Source organism: Phoenix dactylifera, chromosome 4 (assembly GCF_009389715.1).
Source record: "Phoenix dactylifera cultivar Barhee BC4 chromosome 4, palm_55x_up_171113_PBpolish2nd_filt_p, whole genome shotgun sequence".
Taxonomy (NCBI): Eukaryota; Viridiplantae; Streptophyta; class Magnoliopsida; order Arecales; family Arecaceae; genus Phoenix; species Phoenix dactylifera.
The window spans coordinates 15,080,506-15,095,467 of NC_052395.1; the positions used below are offsets into that span (position 1 = coordinate 15,080,506).

The following is a 14,962-nucleotide window of genomic DNA, read 5'->3' on the forward strand; positions in this document are numbered from 1 at the left end:
GGCCGGCCCAACAATCTGGACTTTTGGGCTTCCTGTCCTTCGTAGCGACCAAAACCCCCGCCATCGCCTCCCCCCTTCGAGCCATGGGGATTAGGGTTTTTTCCTTCCTGGTCGCGCTTCTCCTCCTCGCTTCTCCGATGATCCAAGGTATTCGTCTCTCTCTGCGTCCCCCGATCTCTAACTCCGAATCAATTCCGCCTTCGTGGTTCTTGCTTCTGATCTCGATCCATCTCGATCTTTCGGGCTATATGGTTCCATTTCAACGCGAGGGGCAGGACGTGGAAGAGTGGGCGTGCGTGGAAACAGTCATCGCCACTCTTCCACGTCCCGCCCGTCTGATGTCATCCGGCCCCACCACCTCGCAACCTCCCCCGAAATCTATTGAAATTTTTAAAATTACCATCCCGCGCTTTTTGAGGCTGCATCGAATGCACCGTTAAAATAAAAAAGAAACGCTGATTCTTAATTCTGATAAAAAGAGAGCAGAGGATGATGGTTTCTTTTAAAACAAACCCCCGTTTCTTTGCTCTCCTACTCCTCCTCCTGTGCTGCTCTTCGTCGATCTTCTCTGCGTCCTTTGGATTCCACGAAGGAGGGGATGGTTCGATTACGATGGCCACCCTCGGAGGCATGCGTGACTCGCAGGGCAACCAGAACAGCATCGAGATCGAAGAGCTCGGCCGCTTCGCTGTCCAAGAACACAATAAGAAGGAGGTTCGCCGATCTTTCTTTTCTTTCTTCCTTCTTATCCAATAACTCCATCCTCTATAACACCTACTCCAGTGCGCATGCCGATACCATTCTCGGCCAGAGTTTGAATTTTCTTTGAAAAATAAAAAAAAACCAGTCCCATCATGATCCAGTGCTGGGGCCGTTTTAGGACTTTTAAGAAGTTAACCCTTTCGGGAAATGTTAATGTGTATAGGTTGTTTATTCTGATCATTTGCATTTCCTCTCTTTTTAACACGAAGAAAAAATGCTTCAGGCTAATATTGAATTTTTTCCGCTTTTGTATATCCCCATGGAAGAATTTTGTACCATTTATTTGTTTGCTCGGTTGATTTATTGCGGCTCGTTGTTGTTATTATTATTATTATTATTCAGTTTTAAATTTTTATTAACATTTTGGTGCTTTTTAAAATCTTCCAGTAGCATTTAATTGGATCACGTTTTCTGATGATGTTGATGCAGAATGCGCTTCTTGAGTTTGTTCGTGTGGTGAAGGCGAAAGAGCAAGTGGTTGCGGGCGCTCTCCACCATTTGACTCTGGAGGTGATGGAAGCAGGGAAAAAGAAGTTGTACGAGGTGAAGGTGTGGGTCAAGCCGCGGCTCAACTTCAAGGAGCTTCAAGAGTTTAAGCATTTGGGTGATTCCTCCTCGGTCACTTCTGCCGACCGTCGTGTGAAGCGAGGTGACATTGAGACTACAATCCCATTTTGATTTAGTAGGCATCCATGTGTAAATTCTGTATTGAGGGTTCAGGGACATGCAAGCATATTTTTTTTTTTCAAAGATAGATTGTCTATACTTCAATATTGTGTCATGGTCAAATTTACTTTTGTCTTTGCACCTTTTCAATAGTTTTAACTTTTAAATAATATTAATTTTCATAATTATTTTGGTTTCATTTCTGATATTTGAATAAAAAATATGCACGATGGTTGCATACAACATAGAAATTTTTGGTTTGATATTTGCAAGACGTTATTTAGAATTAGTTAATCAAAGTTAATAAAAATCAACTTATAATAGTCCAGGAAACTTATAGCACCTGAATTTAAATCAATCAACATGTAATGGTGTGGGAGAGTTAGCATATTGCCTTGAATTCACATCTTCAACCGACATATAATGTCTAAGGAAACTTGGCAAGTGCTTACGCTCAGCCTTTGCTTTGACTGCCCTAAACATATGGAGGTTTCTATTTGCCAGTTCGAGTCCCAAGAGGCTTCTTGCCATCGCATCAAAAAAAGTTTTTGGATTTAAATCATCTTCCAAATCAATCTTCCTTTGTTATGTTCTTGTGCAAGGGCCAAACATCACCCGGACGTAGGGTGACGATAAAGTATTGGCCCAATATGCACGTTTTGATAAAGAATTTTTTATTATGAGCTCACAATGCATATAGCCAGATAGGGACATAGAGAAGATAGGATGAAATCATTGAAATCTATGTTAGATTAGGCCAAATTTGAATCTTATCAATGTGTTCAACTCTTATAATTAATATTTTTCCTTTTCAATTGTGCATCCTACTATTTGTTTTGGGTTGTTAATAGTACATTAAGAGTTACATTACCACCAAAGCATTTCTGAGTGCTTTGACAATCTACACGAGAGCCTACGTTCTGGCCAAGATGGAGTGGGGTTGATGGAAACCCCCCAAAACTGCATAGCCATGGCATTCGGTCAGGCGAGGTTCAGGCAACACTCGGAGACCAGATCGGGCAACTGATGAGCCTAGAGGCTGACCAAGCCTTAGGTGGCCAAAAGGGGCAAAGGCAAACAGGCACACACACAGGCCCGCGTCTGTGCGCGGCAACAACACTAGCAGCAACACATAGGACCAGCCCGCGTGCCAAAATTCGCCCCATCAGCACAATGGGCGCCAATCGAGCAAAGCAGAGGTCGAGCGTGCTACGCATCAGTGTCTGCGCTCCCGGCCAGCCGCGCGTGCTAGCCAAACGAGGCAACGGCCACACGTGCTATGTACCAGTGTTTGCACGCCCGGCCAGCCGCGCGTGCTAACTTAATGAGGCAACGGCCGAGCGCACAACTCACAAACTTCTACGCGCTCGACCAGCCGCGCACGCTCGTGCGCGCTCTTGTCCAAGCGCGCAACACACAAGTTTTTGCGCGCCCATCCAGCCGCGCGCGTAAGGGCGTGCTCTCTTGTTCGACCCCAATGAGGCATTCCTTTCCTACTACCCCAGCGGGTCATCCGGCCAAAGCTCATCCCGAGGGTTCCAAAGTACTGAGGAGCATTGCAAATGGATTTGGCCCGAGCCAGATCGCTCCGTGGCCTTGGCCGTGCACGGGCGCGCCGCAGCAGCGGTCTCCTACCAACCCAGCAAGGCATCCGCCCAAAGCCCACCCCGAGGGTTCCAAAGTCTGAGGTGCATTGCAAATGGATTTGGCCGAGCCATGGCCTTGGCCGTGCGCGGGCGCCCATGGCTGTGGCCATGTGCGGGTGTGTGTGGCACGGAAGACGCACCACAGTAGCGACCCCCTACTATACCAGTAGGGTATCTGCCCAAATCCCACCCCGAGGGTTCCAAAAGACCGAGGAGCATTGCAAAGAACTTCGGTTGGGTGCGCGCCCAGTTTTTCAGGATGCGCGGCCCGGTCAGCCGGATCCCACGAGCCAACTGCAGCCAATCGCAGCCAATTGCAGCCAAGGGCAACTACATCCCAGCAACTGTATCCAACCTTGCAGTCTATAAATATCCTTGAAAGGCAGAAGTGCGGGGCATCCAGATTGTGAAGAAACCTGTGGAGAGTCCACTTGTAAAATTCGGCCTTAGGGCTTGGGCTAAGGAGAACCACATCAAGTTCTCACTAGATTAGGCTAGCAAGAGGAATGTCTACCTCTACTAGATTGGGCTAGTGCGGAAATCTTGTATGCCCCACTAGATTTATTTATCTGTACTTGTACTTAGTAATCCTCATTTTAGTTCAAATGAATAGCCACTGGGCAATCAATTTCCATCCATCCGAGTATGTGATCCAATTTATTTAGGCGTAGGAATTTGTTGCCACTTCCAATTCCTACGAGCTAAACCTTGGCGCTTACCTTCCTATCGATCCACGGCAGCATTGCAATCCGGCAAGAAGCCAAGAGACAACGGAAGGCAATGGTGTGGGGCTTGGGGACCGAGAGCTCCCATCAGGTAAGTGTAGGGTAACAGGCGGGTCATCCTACGATGGTTTAAATGGATGTTCTCATTTGTGTATAGATTGCCATTAGTTCACCTCGTGAACTACAAAGGCCTTCCATCAGAGGAAGGTCTAAAGATATGGGCAACTTCAAGTCAGAAATTGAGCAACATGTGTTTTTATGCTGTGAAGATATCTACCTAGACTGTGAACTCTCCAAGAAATGATGATGGTGTGATGATTGATGAACCAAAAAGAAACTTAGCAAGAACAGTAAATTCCATTTTGCCTCCAATACAAAGTTAAATTTCCTTTATGATATATGCGAGGTTCCCTTCATCCAACCCATAGGCAGTGATGAAGTTTACGTGGGTTCGAGGAGGCAACCTTGGCTGGCTTGCTGACTTTGTAATTAAATGGGTTGGTCAAGCCCAATACAAATTCTAGGGTTCTCTCTAAATTCACTGTGACGATCATTACAATCTAATATCTAATACAAAAAAGAAAGAAAAAACTGCAACCCGCGCATTGCACAGGTTATATGCTAGTTATATTCAAAATCTGAGAACAAAGATGGTTGAATAATTGTAGCATGAGGGAACGGAATAATGACTAGCTATTGGAGGCTTTTACGTGGAATTTGATGCATATAGCATTAGAAGCGTATATTGGTATAAGGTTGAATATGGTTTCGAGACAATTTGGCAAAACATAGACATGTACGACTGTTTTCACATTCTCCTTTAGGAAGCCAGCTAGGAGTACAAAAATGGATTCATGGTTGCAGATTCTAAAAGCCAAGGGTGGTGGTTGGGGGGTTGTGGGGTGGAGGGTGAGGAAGAGATAAACCCATGTTTAATGATTGCCTGTTTTTTAGCTAGATTTAATGGTTGCTCTTTTTTTCGGTAGATTTAATGGTTTCTCTTTGGACCTTACTTGGCTGTCCAAAAGCTTGGCTCAACAAATAGGATAATATAAACTTTTGTTGTTTCTTCCAAGTCTGTTTCAGTTGATGAGATATTCAATATGAACATTCTCAGTAAACTTTTGTAATCATGTTTTTTATTTGGGTTGTGTTGGTTTTTGCTTGGGCTTGTATTTCCTGCCTCCCCTTTTTCTTCCTCCTTCCTTCTTCTTCTCCTTTCTTCATTTTTTATTTATGTTTTTTTGAGGCTTTCCCTCTTTGAAGTCTCCTTGTATCATCTCATTTTTTCCAAGTCTCCTTGAAAAAAAAATGTTGGTGCCTTGGTGGCTTATCCATGTGTATTTTTATTTTATTATTTCTCTCCAAAATAATTGATGCTTTTGGTTTTTAATAATTTTTCAAGCATGTTGAGATTAGAACTGATTTAAACTAGAAGAAACTTAATTAAAATTTGACCCATGGGCAATACAGAACCTTTTATGTAACTATTTGGTTCATGAGATGTCATGTATGTAGTAGGTTTTTAATTTAGTTTTAGTTAGTGAATTTGAACATCACATGTTAGACTGTACATTCGGATGTGTAGAGCCAGCTTGTTGGGTCACCGAGCAACTCAAGGAAACTGCATTAGATTGGGCCATTTCTTTTATATGTGTTTCTATTTTAATGGAATATTTAAAGAGGCAAAACCATAAATGTCAGAAATTGAAGCTGCGAGAACAAATGTGGAAAAGTTGACAGAGAATGTAGCCTTAACTGATACATGGTGAAGACAACTCATAAAATTAACTTCAAACAATTAGGGGATTAGGTTTGTTTAATGGGTTTAAGATGGAAGGCCATTTCTTTTATATGCCTTTCCTTTTTACTTGAAGACATCATATTTGTTTTCCAACGTCAAAATGTATAGCCTACTAATTTTCTACATAAAATTCGACCTAATTGGTACAATGAAGTAAAAGCATAGTGAACTGACATGAAAGTGCAACTTTTTGTACATTGTGAGTTTTTGAGATTTGATTCACTTTAAAAAAAAAGAGTTTTTGAGATGGAATGGTTGTGATGTGTGAATTAACTGAGTATATTGTATGATGTTTCTAGATAGAATGTCTTCTCAGATTAATCATTCTTGCACTTCAATCATCATTTGAACACTCAAAAGTACATTCCACTATGGTGACATATGATGTTATGATTTTCCCCCAGCTGAAATGCCTTCTGTGAAGACTGAAAAAAGGCTTTCAAATCCTCTTATCAGAAAAGATGGAAGGTTTATTGCTTGTTCTCAAAAGAATCTTTTTGCATTTGAAAAGAATGGTACAGTTGCATGGGTTATTCCTCTTCATTATGAATGCAGAACAGATATCACCCCTGTTGCTGATGAAAGAGGGAAGGTAAACTCTTTGGTTGTATTTAAAAATGCATCACTTGGATAAAGATATGTAAGTAGAGCTTCAAATGCATTTGGAATTAAATTTCTTTTCTCTTTGTGCTTCATAGACTTAGTATTATTTGAAATAGGGTTCTGATGTAGTCTGGTTTGTGAAATAACAACTGTTTTAATGTGTGAACTGTAAAATATTCTTGAGAAGTATGCATTTAGGGCATTTATTTCTTGCATTTTTTTTTTTTGAATCACTTATACAACCCAAGCTTGGAAACTATACCGTGCTCTGAGAAGCAAATATGCCCTCCATTGAAAGATGTAGTTCCAAATACATGATACTTTATGATTTCTAAGTATCCATCTGCAAGCTAATTGTATGCATGGTTGAGAGCAGGTTGTGACACATCAAAATTTAGTGGATCATGCCTTGTCCATTATAGATGGGTTAAGGCTTGTTTAAAAATTCAAGGTTTATGTGTTTCGTTGCGATGCATCATATATCCCTTTACCTTACATTTGGACAATGGAACTTCATTTGTTTGCAGATGATTTAGAGTGAAGATTATTTCAGATACAGGGTTGTATGTGAATAGTGGTGCAACTTGGGTTGCGTTCAACCTGAAATCTGCCAACCCAACTTGCTCATTGGGTAGGGTTAGGTTGAAGTTTTATAAATTTGGGTTGTGCTTGGACCCAAAAGTCCCAGTCCGATGTATAGTAGTGTTAAGTTTGACCAGAATATCATTCTTTACTTGGACTTATTTTTGATACTTATAACTTATCCTACTCTAATGCACCGCATGTGTATATGCAAGAATTCCTAGCAGAGGCCTCCTTTTATGTCTATTATTTTGACAAGGATGATGAGTTCTTTTAGTTTCATCACCTTAGGCTTTGTGAATGAATTGTGCAGTGGCTTGTTCCACTTTTTGTCATCTATATATATGTCCAAAAATCAACATGTTATTTGACTGTCTCCTTTCGTATTGTAGTTAATATGTTAATTTCACAACAACTTTTTGTAGGTAATGATTCTGACAGAGTACAACCCTGGCAGATATATTTGATTGCAGAAGACAGGATTCTGCAAGTAATACCCTCAAATATTGGAACTTCTGAAGCTAGGGTCAAAATTTTCTTTGGTCAGAATTCAACTGTTGGGGGATCAGGGGAAATTATTGGATTTTCAATTAGTATATTGTATTCCTCTCTCTTCGTTACTGTAAAGAATCGTGGACTCTTTGCAATCCTTCTTCATGGGGAACTTCTTTGGAGTGCTGGACCAGTACTTTACCGGTTTGGCTACCGTCAGGGCTGTAAGAAAAATATAACAGATTGTTATTTTAGTTCAGCTCCTATCGTTGATCAGTGCGAGGGGGCCCTTTACGTAAGATCTCTATCTATCTTATTTTAACTTCTTGGATTAATGTTATAAATATTATTTTTAATTCTATTGGCTTCCTAATCTCACAAATATTGTTGATCATGAGGATCTCTTTCATCTAGTTATCTTTTTCCTTTTTCTTTATTTGAGAATTTGGCAACATACTTTCTACTGCTTTTTCTTTTTTTTCTTTCTTGGAGAATTTGAGGACATATATTTCTAGAATTTTAATTACACTTCCAAGTTATTAAGTCAATCTAATTCTAATTCAACTTCGGCGAACATTTAATGCATCTGTGTTATCAAATTAAAGTGTACTGCGATGTACTCCTAAGGAAATTATTGAGAAATATTTCTCTAGTTGTATTGCAAAGTTGCCCATTTCAGAGGCGAAATAAAACTTAGATACTCTTTAAATTCATAAACCAGGTAACTTTGTCAATCTATAGCCTTAAGAGCAACTTGTTAGCATAAGTTACTGACCTGGAAAGAGCATTAAGGCAGCCAAGATGAACCGAGAGCATGCTGTTGCGACCTAAGAAACATTGCTGCACCAAATGATTACATTATGTCAGTGAATAGAAATTACAGAGAACAAGATACATGAAGAGAAATGACTGTAAAGGTTGATTTACAGTATGATATCTAATTTGGTGAATTGAACAGGTGGTCGAAACTACATGATTAAGTTATATAATGCATGACTAGAGAAGATCATGAACTGCATTCTAGGTGCCATAAGTTTAGTGTCAAATAGTAGGATATTATAAACTGTTTGGTGACATTTTTCTGAGAAAAAGGGAAGGAGACCCACCTGCCACCAGGTCCAAATTATTAGGGATGCACCACCCAAGAGTCAATCCCAGAACATCCGGTTGCTTATCAGAGGGGCGTGATCACTGGGGCAAAACCCAGTTCATGAATTGTTTGGTATTATCAACTTTCAGTGTCATAATTTAATATCTAGTTCACAAAAGAAACAGAAATAATCAACTTGATATATGTATCTTACGGGACTTGATTTGCAGGATCCACACATACAAATATATTGTAAAACCGATGGATTTGTTTTAAGTTCATAAATTTTCAGCAATTCAGATACTGCCGGTGTAATGGTAGCCATTATTCAAATGTGGAATTCACCATGAAAAAAGGGAGAGTCTTGTTTCCTTCACATGCTCTGCGTTAGATTGTGTTCCATTTGAGGGAGTTTCTCAAATATCCCTGTTGGTGGCCTTTTCTGGAATGTCTTCTGGGTGCATTTCTTGGATGTTGTCATGGGCCCATCCATCCTGTGCTTCTCTTGGTTTAGAGAAGTGATTTTTCTTAAAAATTAGAAAAAAAAATTTCCATACAAAAAGCAGTTATACTTTACAGTTATTAGTGTACCTGACATGGTACAGCTACATACTTGAATCTTGTGTACTTGGAATATGAGCTAAGTCCACTTGTTAGTGAACCATGCAAATTATTATATTTGTTGGGTTCTTTTTCTTTCCTTCAGTTTTCCTTTAATGTATCTTTCATGATGAATTTAGCTATTTAGGGCTCTATTCATAGCAAATTTGATACAATGCAACTATGTATGAGAACGTGGTTGGCTGAAACAGAACTTTGCACAATGTTTTCATTCTTCTATTCTCTTTTAATTATTTAACTAGGAAACAATGCACTACCTTCCTTATATCCTGCCAGTAGATGCCTATCCAACATATAAAAGCAAGAACAGTGGCATGACAGGCAATCCTGGGTCTTCAAATCCATCATAGGAAACAACTGCATGAAGAAAGTCTTGGGTAGTTATAAAAAAAATAAAGAATAGTAGGACATGTAAAAGACTCAGATAGAAGTTAGATGAGATTGACTTAGCATTTAACCTGGCTTTGTGGAGTATCAAAGAAGAGTTATAAAGCTGAAAACAGTGATATATTTATCACTGAAATGAAGAAGCATGGCATTATATTTATAACGCGTCTCTGGTCTCACAGCTCATCGTTGGCATTGATATCTGCAGTTCTACACCTGATAGACATGTTCTTCAGTGATAATTAATATGATAGGATGATATCTTAACAAATCGAAGATCTGTTAAAACAGTAAGATGTTACTGGCTATTTACTTGATGAAATAGTTCACCTTAAATTTCAAGAACTTTTGTTTTTTGCATGCTTATGGAGTTTGAATGGTTACTTGCAATTGCAGATTGCAAATACTGAAGGACAACTTTATTCTTTATATATACACAGTCCACACTTTAGATGGATCCAAGATTTTAGTTCAGTCGACAAGTTGCTGACAATTACATCTGGAAATAATGGACATTTGTATGTAATTTTTCCCAAGAAGGCTTTAGTGATGGCACTCGATGTTTCTACTGGAAATGTTTTGTGGCAAAATAATGTTGGCCCCTTAAGTACAGAAAACTGCTCGCCCGTCGTGGATTCTAATGGTAAACAACCATTCATAGTATCTACAAATTCAATTTGTGTAAATTCATGTGGAAACTTTTATTTCTAGAATGCTTCTGTTGATGTTAATCTGTCGCAAGAAAACTGCTTTTGCAGAACTGATTTAATAATATATTAGTTTACTGTGCCTATTACATGCATTCATAGATTTCTAGTCTTAACAAGTTCTCTTCCCCCCCCCCCTCTCTCTTATTTTTTGGAGAATTCATCATAGCATACTTCTGAAAGCTTGCTAATTTAACTCATAAACAAGGTTGGATGTCTGTTGGCTCGTTGGATGGATTTCTGTATTCATTTTCACCAAATGGGGATCTGAAGAAGTTTCTTGAAACAACTGCACCTAACTCTGTGATTCAAGTTAGTCCAGTCGCGGACTGCTCTGGATTTGGAGTTTACATCTCTCAGACAGTGATGGAGGGAAAATCAAGCCGAATTATTGGTAATTATACCTACATATCTGCGATGAAGCCAATAAACATTATATTCAGTTTGTTGGCTCCTGCTACTGGAACTGTTTACTGGACAGGAAAGTATCCTGGTAAATGTCAGTTGGTTGTTAGTTTGTTACATTTATATTATTGATATATTCCTACTTGTACTTAGCTCCAGTGCATGAAATGCCTCAGGAGTAATGAGCATTGTCTGTTTCTTTACTGTGTATGCATGTATCAGGGGAATTGTCATCTTTGTTGTCCAAGAGCCATCTACGCTACTTCATGCTAGATGAGAGGATTCTTCTCACATTTCTTTCTGCAGGGCGTGAGTTGTTTTTCTCGTTACACTGATTTCATGTTCTATGCATGCATTTATCTAAGATCTTTGTTCTTCATGACTCTGTGTAGCAGGTTTATCACACAAAAATCTGAAAATTACTGGCATTATACTTTAGCCACTCAGAATAATCCAATCATAAAAATTACCTACTTAGGACGATGTAATTAAGCAGATTGAGCTATTTCTAGGTTTCTGGAACTTTCATCATCATGTCTTCATTTTTTCCCTTAATCAGCACTACAACTCTGTATTTTTGAATCTTTTCAGTCTATGATTATGTAGCTTTAAAACACATAAGAGTCAGGGTGTTTTTAAAACTGAGATTAACCTTGAACAGTTTACATGAAAGTTTCGCATTCATCCAACGTCTTATGTGTACTCTAAAATTTTGTGAGAATCAGTGCGGATGCTATGTAAAATATTCAAAACACTCTTTTTGGTGTTAACTATCCATCTAATTTTATAAGTTTGTTCTTATACACTAGTTAAGGAATGATCAATCTTATATTTGAGACAATAACAGTGTCAGACTTCAAATTTTTAACAACAGATTTCACAGATTACTCCACTTATAGAATGGTATTATTTAAAATTGCTCATGTAAATTGATTCAGGGATTGGGAATAGACTGCCATGCTACACAACAGGTAACTATCAATTTTCCCATCGTATGGTTAATTAGATTTATGCTCCAGTACTTTCATATGCATTTTATGCTTTACTCCTTTTGTTTTACCAGGTCAAAAAATTGCCTGGACCTGCTCACAGGCAAAACCAAAGTTTGTCAGCATGGACACTGGTAAATTATTTCTGAATTTGCTCTTTCCTCGATACTCTGCTATCACTTTCTTATACTTTCTGTTTATGTTAGGCAATGAAAGAGCAATTCTGCTGTTCCTGTTCTTCCAGTTTGCGATCATTATAACATTAGCTGGAGTTGTCCGGTTTTGTTGCATCTTTTGGAGGAAGAAGAAGCTTCAAGATCATGGCCTTGGGAGATTCCTTGAGAAGAGGGTAAATGCATGAAAAAAAACTACCAGCACCACTTTTTTGGTATTTTTGTGTTTTTAATGTGTTTTCCTTCCCCCCCCCCCCCCCCCCCCCCCCCCCCCCCCCCCCCCCCAAAAAAAAAAAAAAAAAAAAAAAATTGCAGCGATCTCTTCATAGCAAGAGGAAAATGTTCAGCAAGATGATCTCAGAGCTAGAGAAAAAGGCAGCTGAGGATGCCACGACCAATGAAGCTTTGGATCAATTGGGAGAAATAGTTAGAGCTAAGGAAGGAGTGGAGAGAAAACTGTCTACGTCTTATAGTTTGGGTAGGGACAGGATTGGTTCACAGCGAGGTTCTATATTGCCTTTATATGATGGGAAGACCAAAAGCCACTCATTCCATGGTTCTAGGAAAGAGAGTGTAACCATCTTTAACACAATTAGCGATACTTCTACCTCAGTAGAAAGCAGCAGTGGCAGTGACTATAGTAGTAACAGTAGTAGCAGGAAAGAGGAGCATGGGCATAGCTATGGAGAAATGAAGTCAGCAACAAAAGCTAAAGCAGTGGTGGAAGCTGGGTCTTTGAGCAGAATTTTTACACCTGGAGGGGATTGTGGGGAGGAGTCATCAGATTTCACAGAGGGGTCAAGGGTATTCATGAATCCAATGTTCATTGAACACCGGATTGACAGTAACGTGCATTCAACAGGTGAGGGGCTTATGATGGAACCCATGCAGGTAGGGATGGGTAGGAGAACGTGGTTAAAGAGGAGGAGGACACTGTCTTCAACTAACTGAAATGGGAAACCAACAGAAACTTTTCGTGTATGTTTGATTAATACACCATGTGCTCGTATTCAGTGACTCCTAAATTTATATTTTACTTTGATCGCTTGCTTTCTTGTTTTGGTTGGATAACTTGGAAGGGGAACCAGACTTAATTATGAAAACTGATCTAATCCAGTTAGGTGTTGCTTTGATGTGTTCTTTTCTACTAGTGATGGTTTCTAGGTGCCAACATTATGTTTGAATGATGTTTATTTGTCTAATGACTGTAAGTTTGTCTTCATGCATCTCACAAATTGTTGATTTACACAAAATGTATTATTGATACAAAGATGTATATTTCAAAACCGTTTTTTACTTATTATATATGATATAGGTGCCTTTCCCCCCCTTCTTTGAGGTTGAAGTTTGGTTCCAGCTCTAGAGTTGTGGTAGCTCTAGGGTTGGGAATGTCTACTTCAGAGTGATGGAAATCCTTCATTGGTGGCAAGAAGGATATATCTTAAATTCCTTTTTCTTTTTCGCAGGTATGGCCCAACACTGGAAAACTCCTTGCATACAGGAAGAAAATTAATACAATTAACAGAGTCAAAAGAAGGGATTCAAGACTTGGAAATTTGGAAATTTGGTGTTCATCTCCATTTGCTATCCATATAGCATAAATGTATCGTATTTCCAAGTGAATTGGTGTTTTTTTCCCATATTATATTCACTCTAATCTCAATTGGAATCGGATGCCAGCAGGAGGTCTCGACCAGTCATAAGCATTATCAAAGTCTTGCAAAGGCATTGTCATAGTCCCACGTTGCCAGTATTCATTTTGCCATTTCGTCATGGGAAGACAAAACTCAGCCAGCTCGCTCCAAAGCGGCAGCTACAGCTACAGCTACAGATCGGGACCCAACCTATCAAATTACAGGTCATCCACTAATCTAGTCAACTAACCTCAGAGAGCCCATCTAAAAGTTTAGAGATTCAGCACGTGAGTGCCCAAGAGGCCCAAGAACCGGACCCATAACTTAGGCTCTGTTTGGCAGAACTGTTGGCAGTAAAGCTTTCGAAAATAGAGCTTTTATAAAAAGCTATTTGTTGTTTGGTAACTATATTTTTAAAGTATTCTAAAATTTTAATATGTATTTGGTAAACAAATTGAGAAAGAACTTTTGGTATGATCATATGATCATAGTATTATAAAATAAAGCATAATAAAATATAATATATATTAATATATAAAGATATTATATAGTATAAAATTACTGTAATTTAATATAATATTATTATAATATAGTAATATAATGTTGTATACTATAGCACAATAATATAACATAATTTAATATTATATAATATAACATATCAATGTATTATGATGTAATGTAATATAATATTATATTTATAGCATAATACAATAATAAAGATATAAAAATATTATAATTATTATCATTATATATTAATATTTTATTAATATAATACTTTTAGGAATTAATTTTTGGATTTCTTGGTTTCTTTGTTGGGGCTTCTGTAGATTTTTATAATATAAAGAGACATTTTTTGTAATTATAATATTTTATTATGGGTATTTTGGTCCAAAGAGAAAAAAAATAAAAAATAAAAATAGTTTTTCGACACATGCGAAAAGTGCTTTTCCGAAAAATCTTTATTTTAGAGCTTCTCCCAAGAAACTATTTTAGCTTTCTGGCAACACTAAAACAACTTTTTAATTTTTTTACCAAATACTTCTATTCTATCCAAAAGTACTTTTGGAAAGTCAGAAAGTATTTTCTGACCCACCAGCAGTTATGCTAAACGGGGCACTAGTAGATTTGGGTTCTAGATCCTATTTAACTTAGAGTTTAGGTCATATTTGGTTGGGAAGAGTTGGCCTCCGAAATTGGAATAGGAATGAGTGATTTTCATTCCAACCATTTGGTTGGGGGAGTCTCATTCCCAATTTCCCATTCTGATTTCATTGGAGAATGAGAATGCTTAGCCTTAAAAATCTAATCCCAACTCTTCCCTAATATTCAAATTTCATTTGAATTCTAATTCTGATTCTGATTCCAGTCATGAACCAAATACTAGATCATCACTAATAACTAACTCGAGAGAGCCTATCTAAAAGTTTAGTGATCCAACACATCAGCACCCTAGGGGCATATGAAGCAGACCCCATAACTTAGTAGGTTCGGGTTTTGGATCCTGTTGAACTTAAAGTTTAGGGGATATTTGGTTGGGAAGAGTTGGGTTCGGGAATGGAAATCCTATTCTCATTTTGATTCTGATTTCGACTTCAGTCAAAAACTAAATATGTTGGAGAACATAGCCATTCCAAATTATATTCCAATTTATTTTGATTTCTTTTCCAATTTTGGCC

At 38.4% G+C, this 14,962-nt stretch overlaps 1 protein-coding gene across 6 annotated transcripts; it reads left to right on the forward strand.

Annotated features, from left to right (window-relative positions):
- LOC103715945 (protein GAMETE EXPRESSED 3) lies at window positions 1-13,361 on the forward strand. Of its 6 annotated transcripts, XM_026808042.2 has the most exons (12): window positions 15-714; window positions 1,192-1,411; window positions 6,008-6,071; window positions 6,159-6,195; window positions 7,246-7,575; window positions 9,775-10,021; window positions 10,294-10,578; window positions 10,713-10,799; window positions 11,429-11,461; window positions 11,554-11,613; window positions 11,686-11,828; window positions 11,968-12,874. In XM_026808042.2, exons 1-12 carry the CDS (start codon window positions 490-492, stop codon window positions 12,601-12,603), a joined length of 2,367 nt encoding a protein of 788 aa, XP_026663843.1. In that variant the 5' UTR covers window positions 15-489; the 3' UTR covers window positions 12,604-12,874. The 6 variants fall into 6 exon arrangements, with proteins under 6 accessions (XP_026663845.1, XP_038981568.1, XP_038981567.1 ...); XM_026808044.2 differs by lacking the exon at window positions 11,968-12,874 and adding an exon at window positions 13,119-13,361 and having other exon boundaries at window positions 1-714; window positions 6,008-6,195; XM_039125640.1 differs by lacking the exon at window positions 11,968-12,874 and adding an exon at window positions 13,119-13,255 and having other exon boundaries at window positions 1-714; window positions 6,008-6,195; window positions 11,724-11,828.
- Window positions 13,362-14,962: the final 1,601 nt, after the last annotated feature.

Bases quoted from the DNA above. Each gene is read 5' to 3' on its own strand.
- LOC103715945 (XM_026808041.2), top strand. From the start codon at position 490: ATGATGGTTTCTTTTAAAACAAACCCCCGTTTCTTTGCTCTCCTACTC. The intron at 10,579-10,712 runs GTAAATGTCAGT...TGCATGTATCAG, and splicing joins CTGGACAGGAAAGTATCCTG to GGGAATTGTCATCTTTGTTG. The intron at 11,829-11,967 runs GTAAATGCATGA...AAAAAATTGCAG, and splicing joins GGAGATTCCTTGAGAAGAGG to CGATCTCTTCATAGCAAGAG.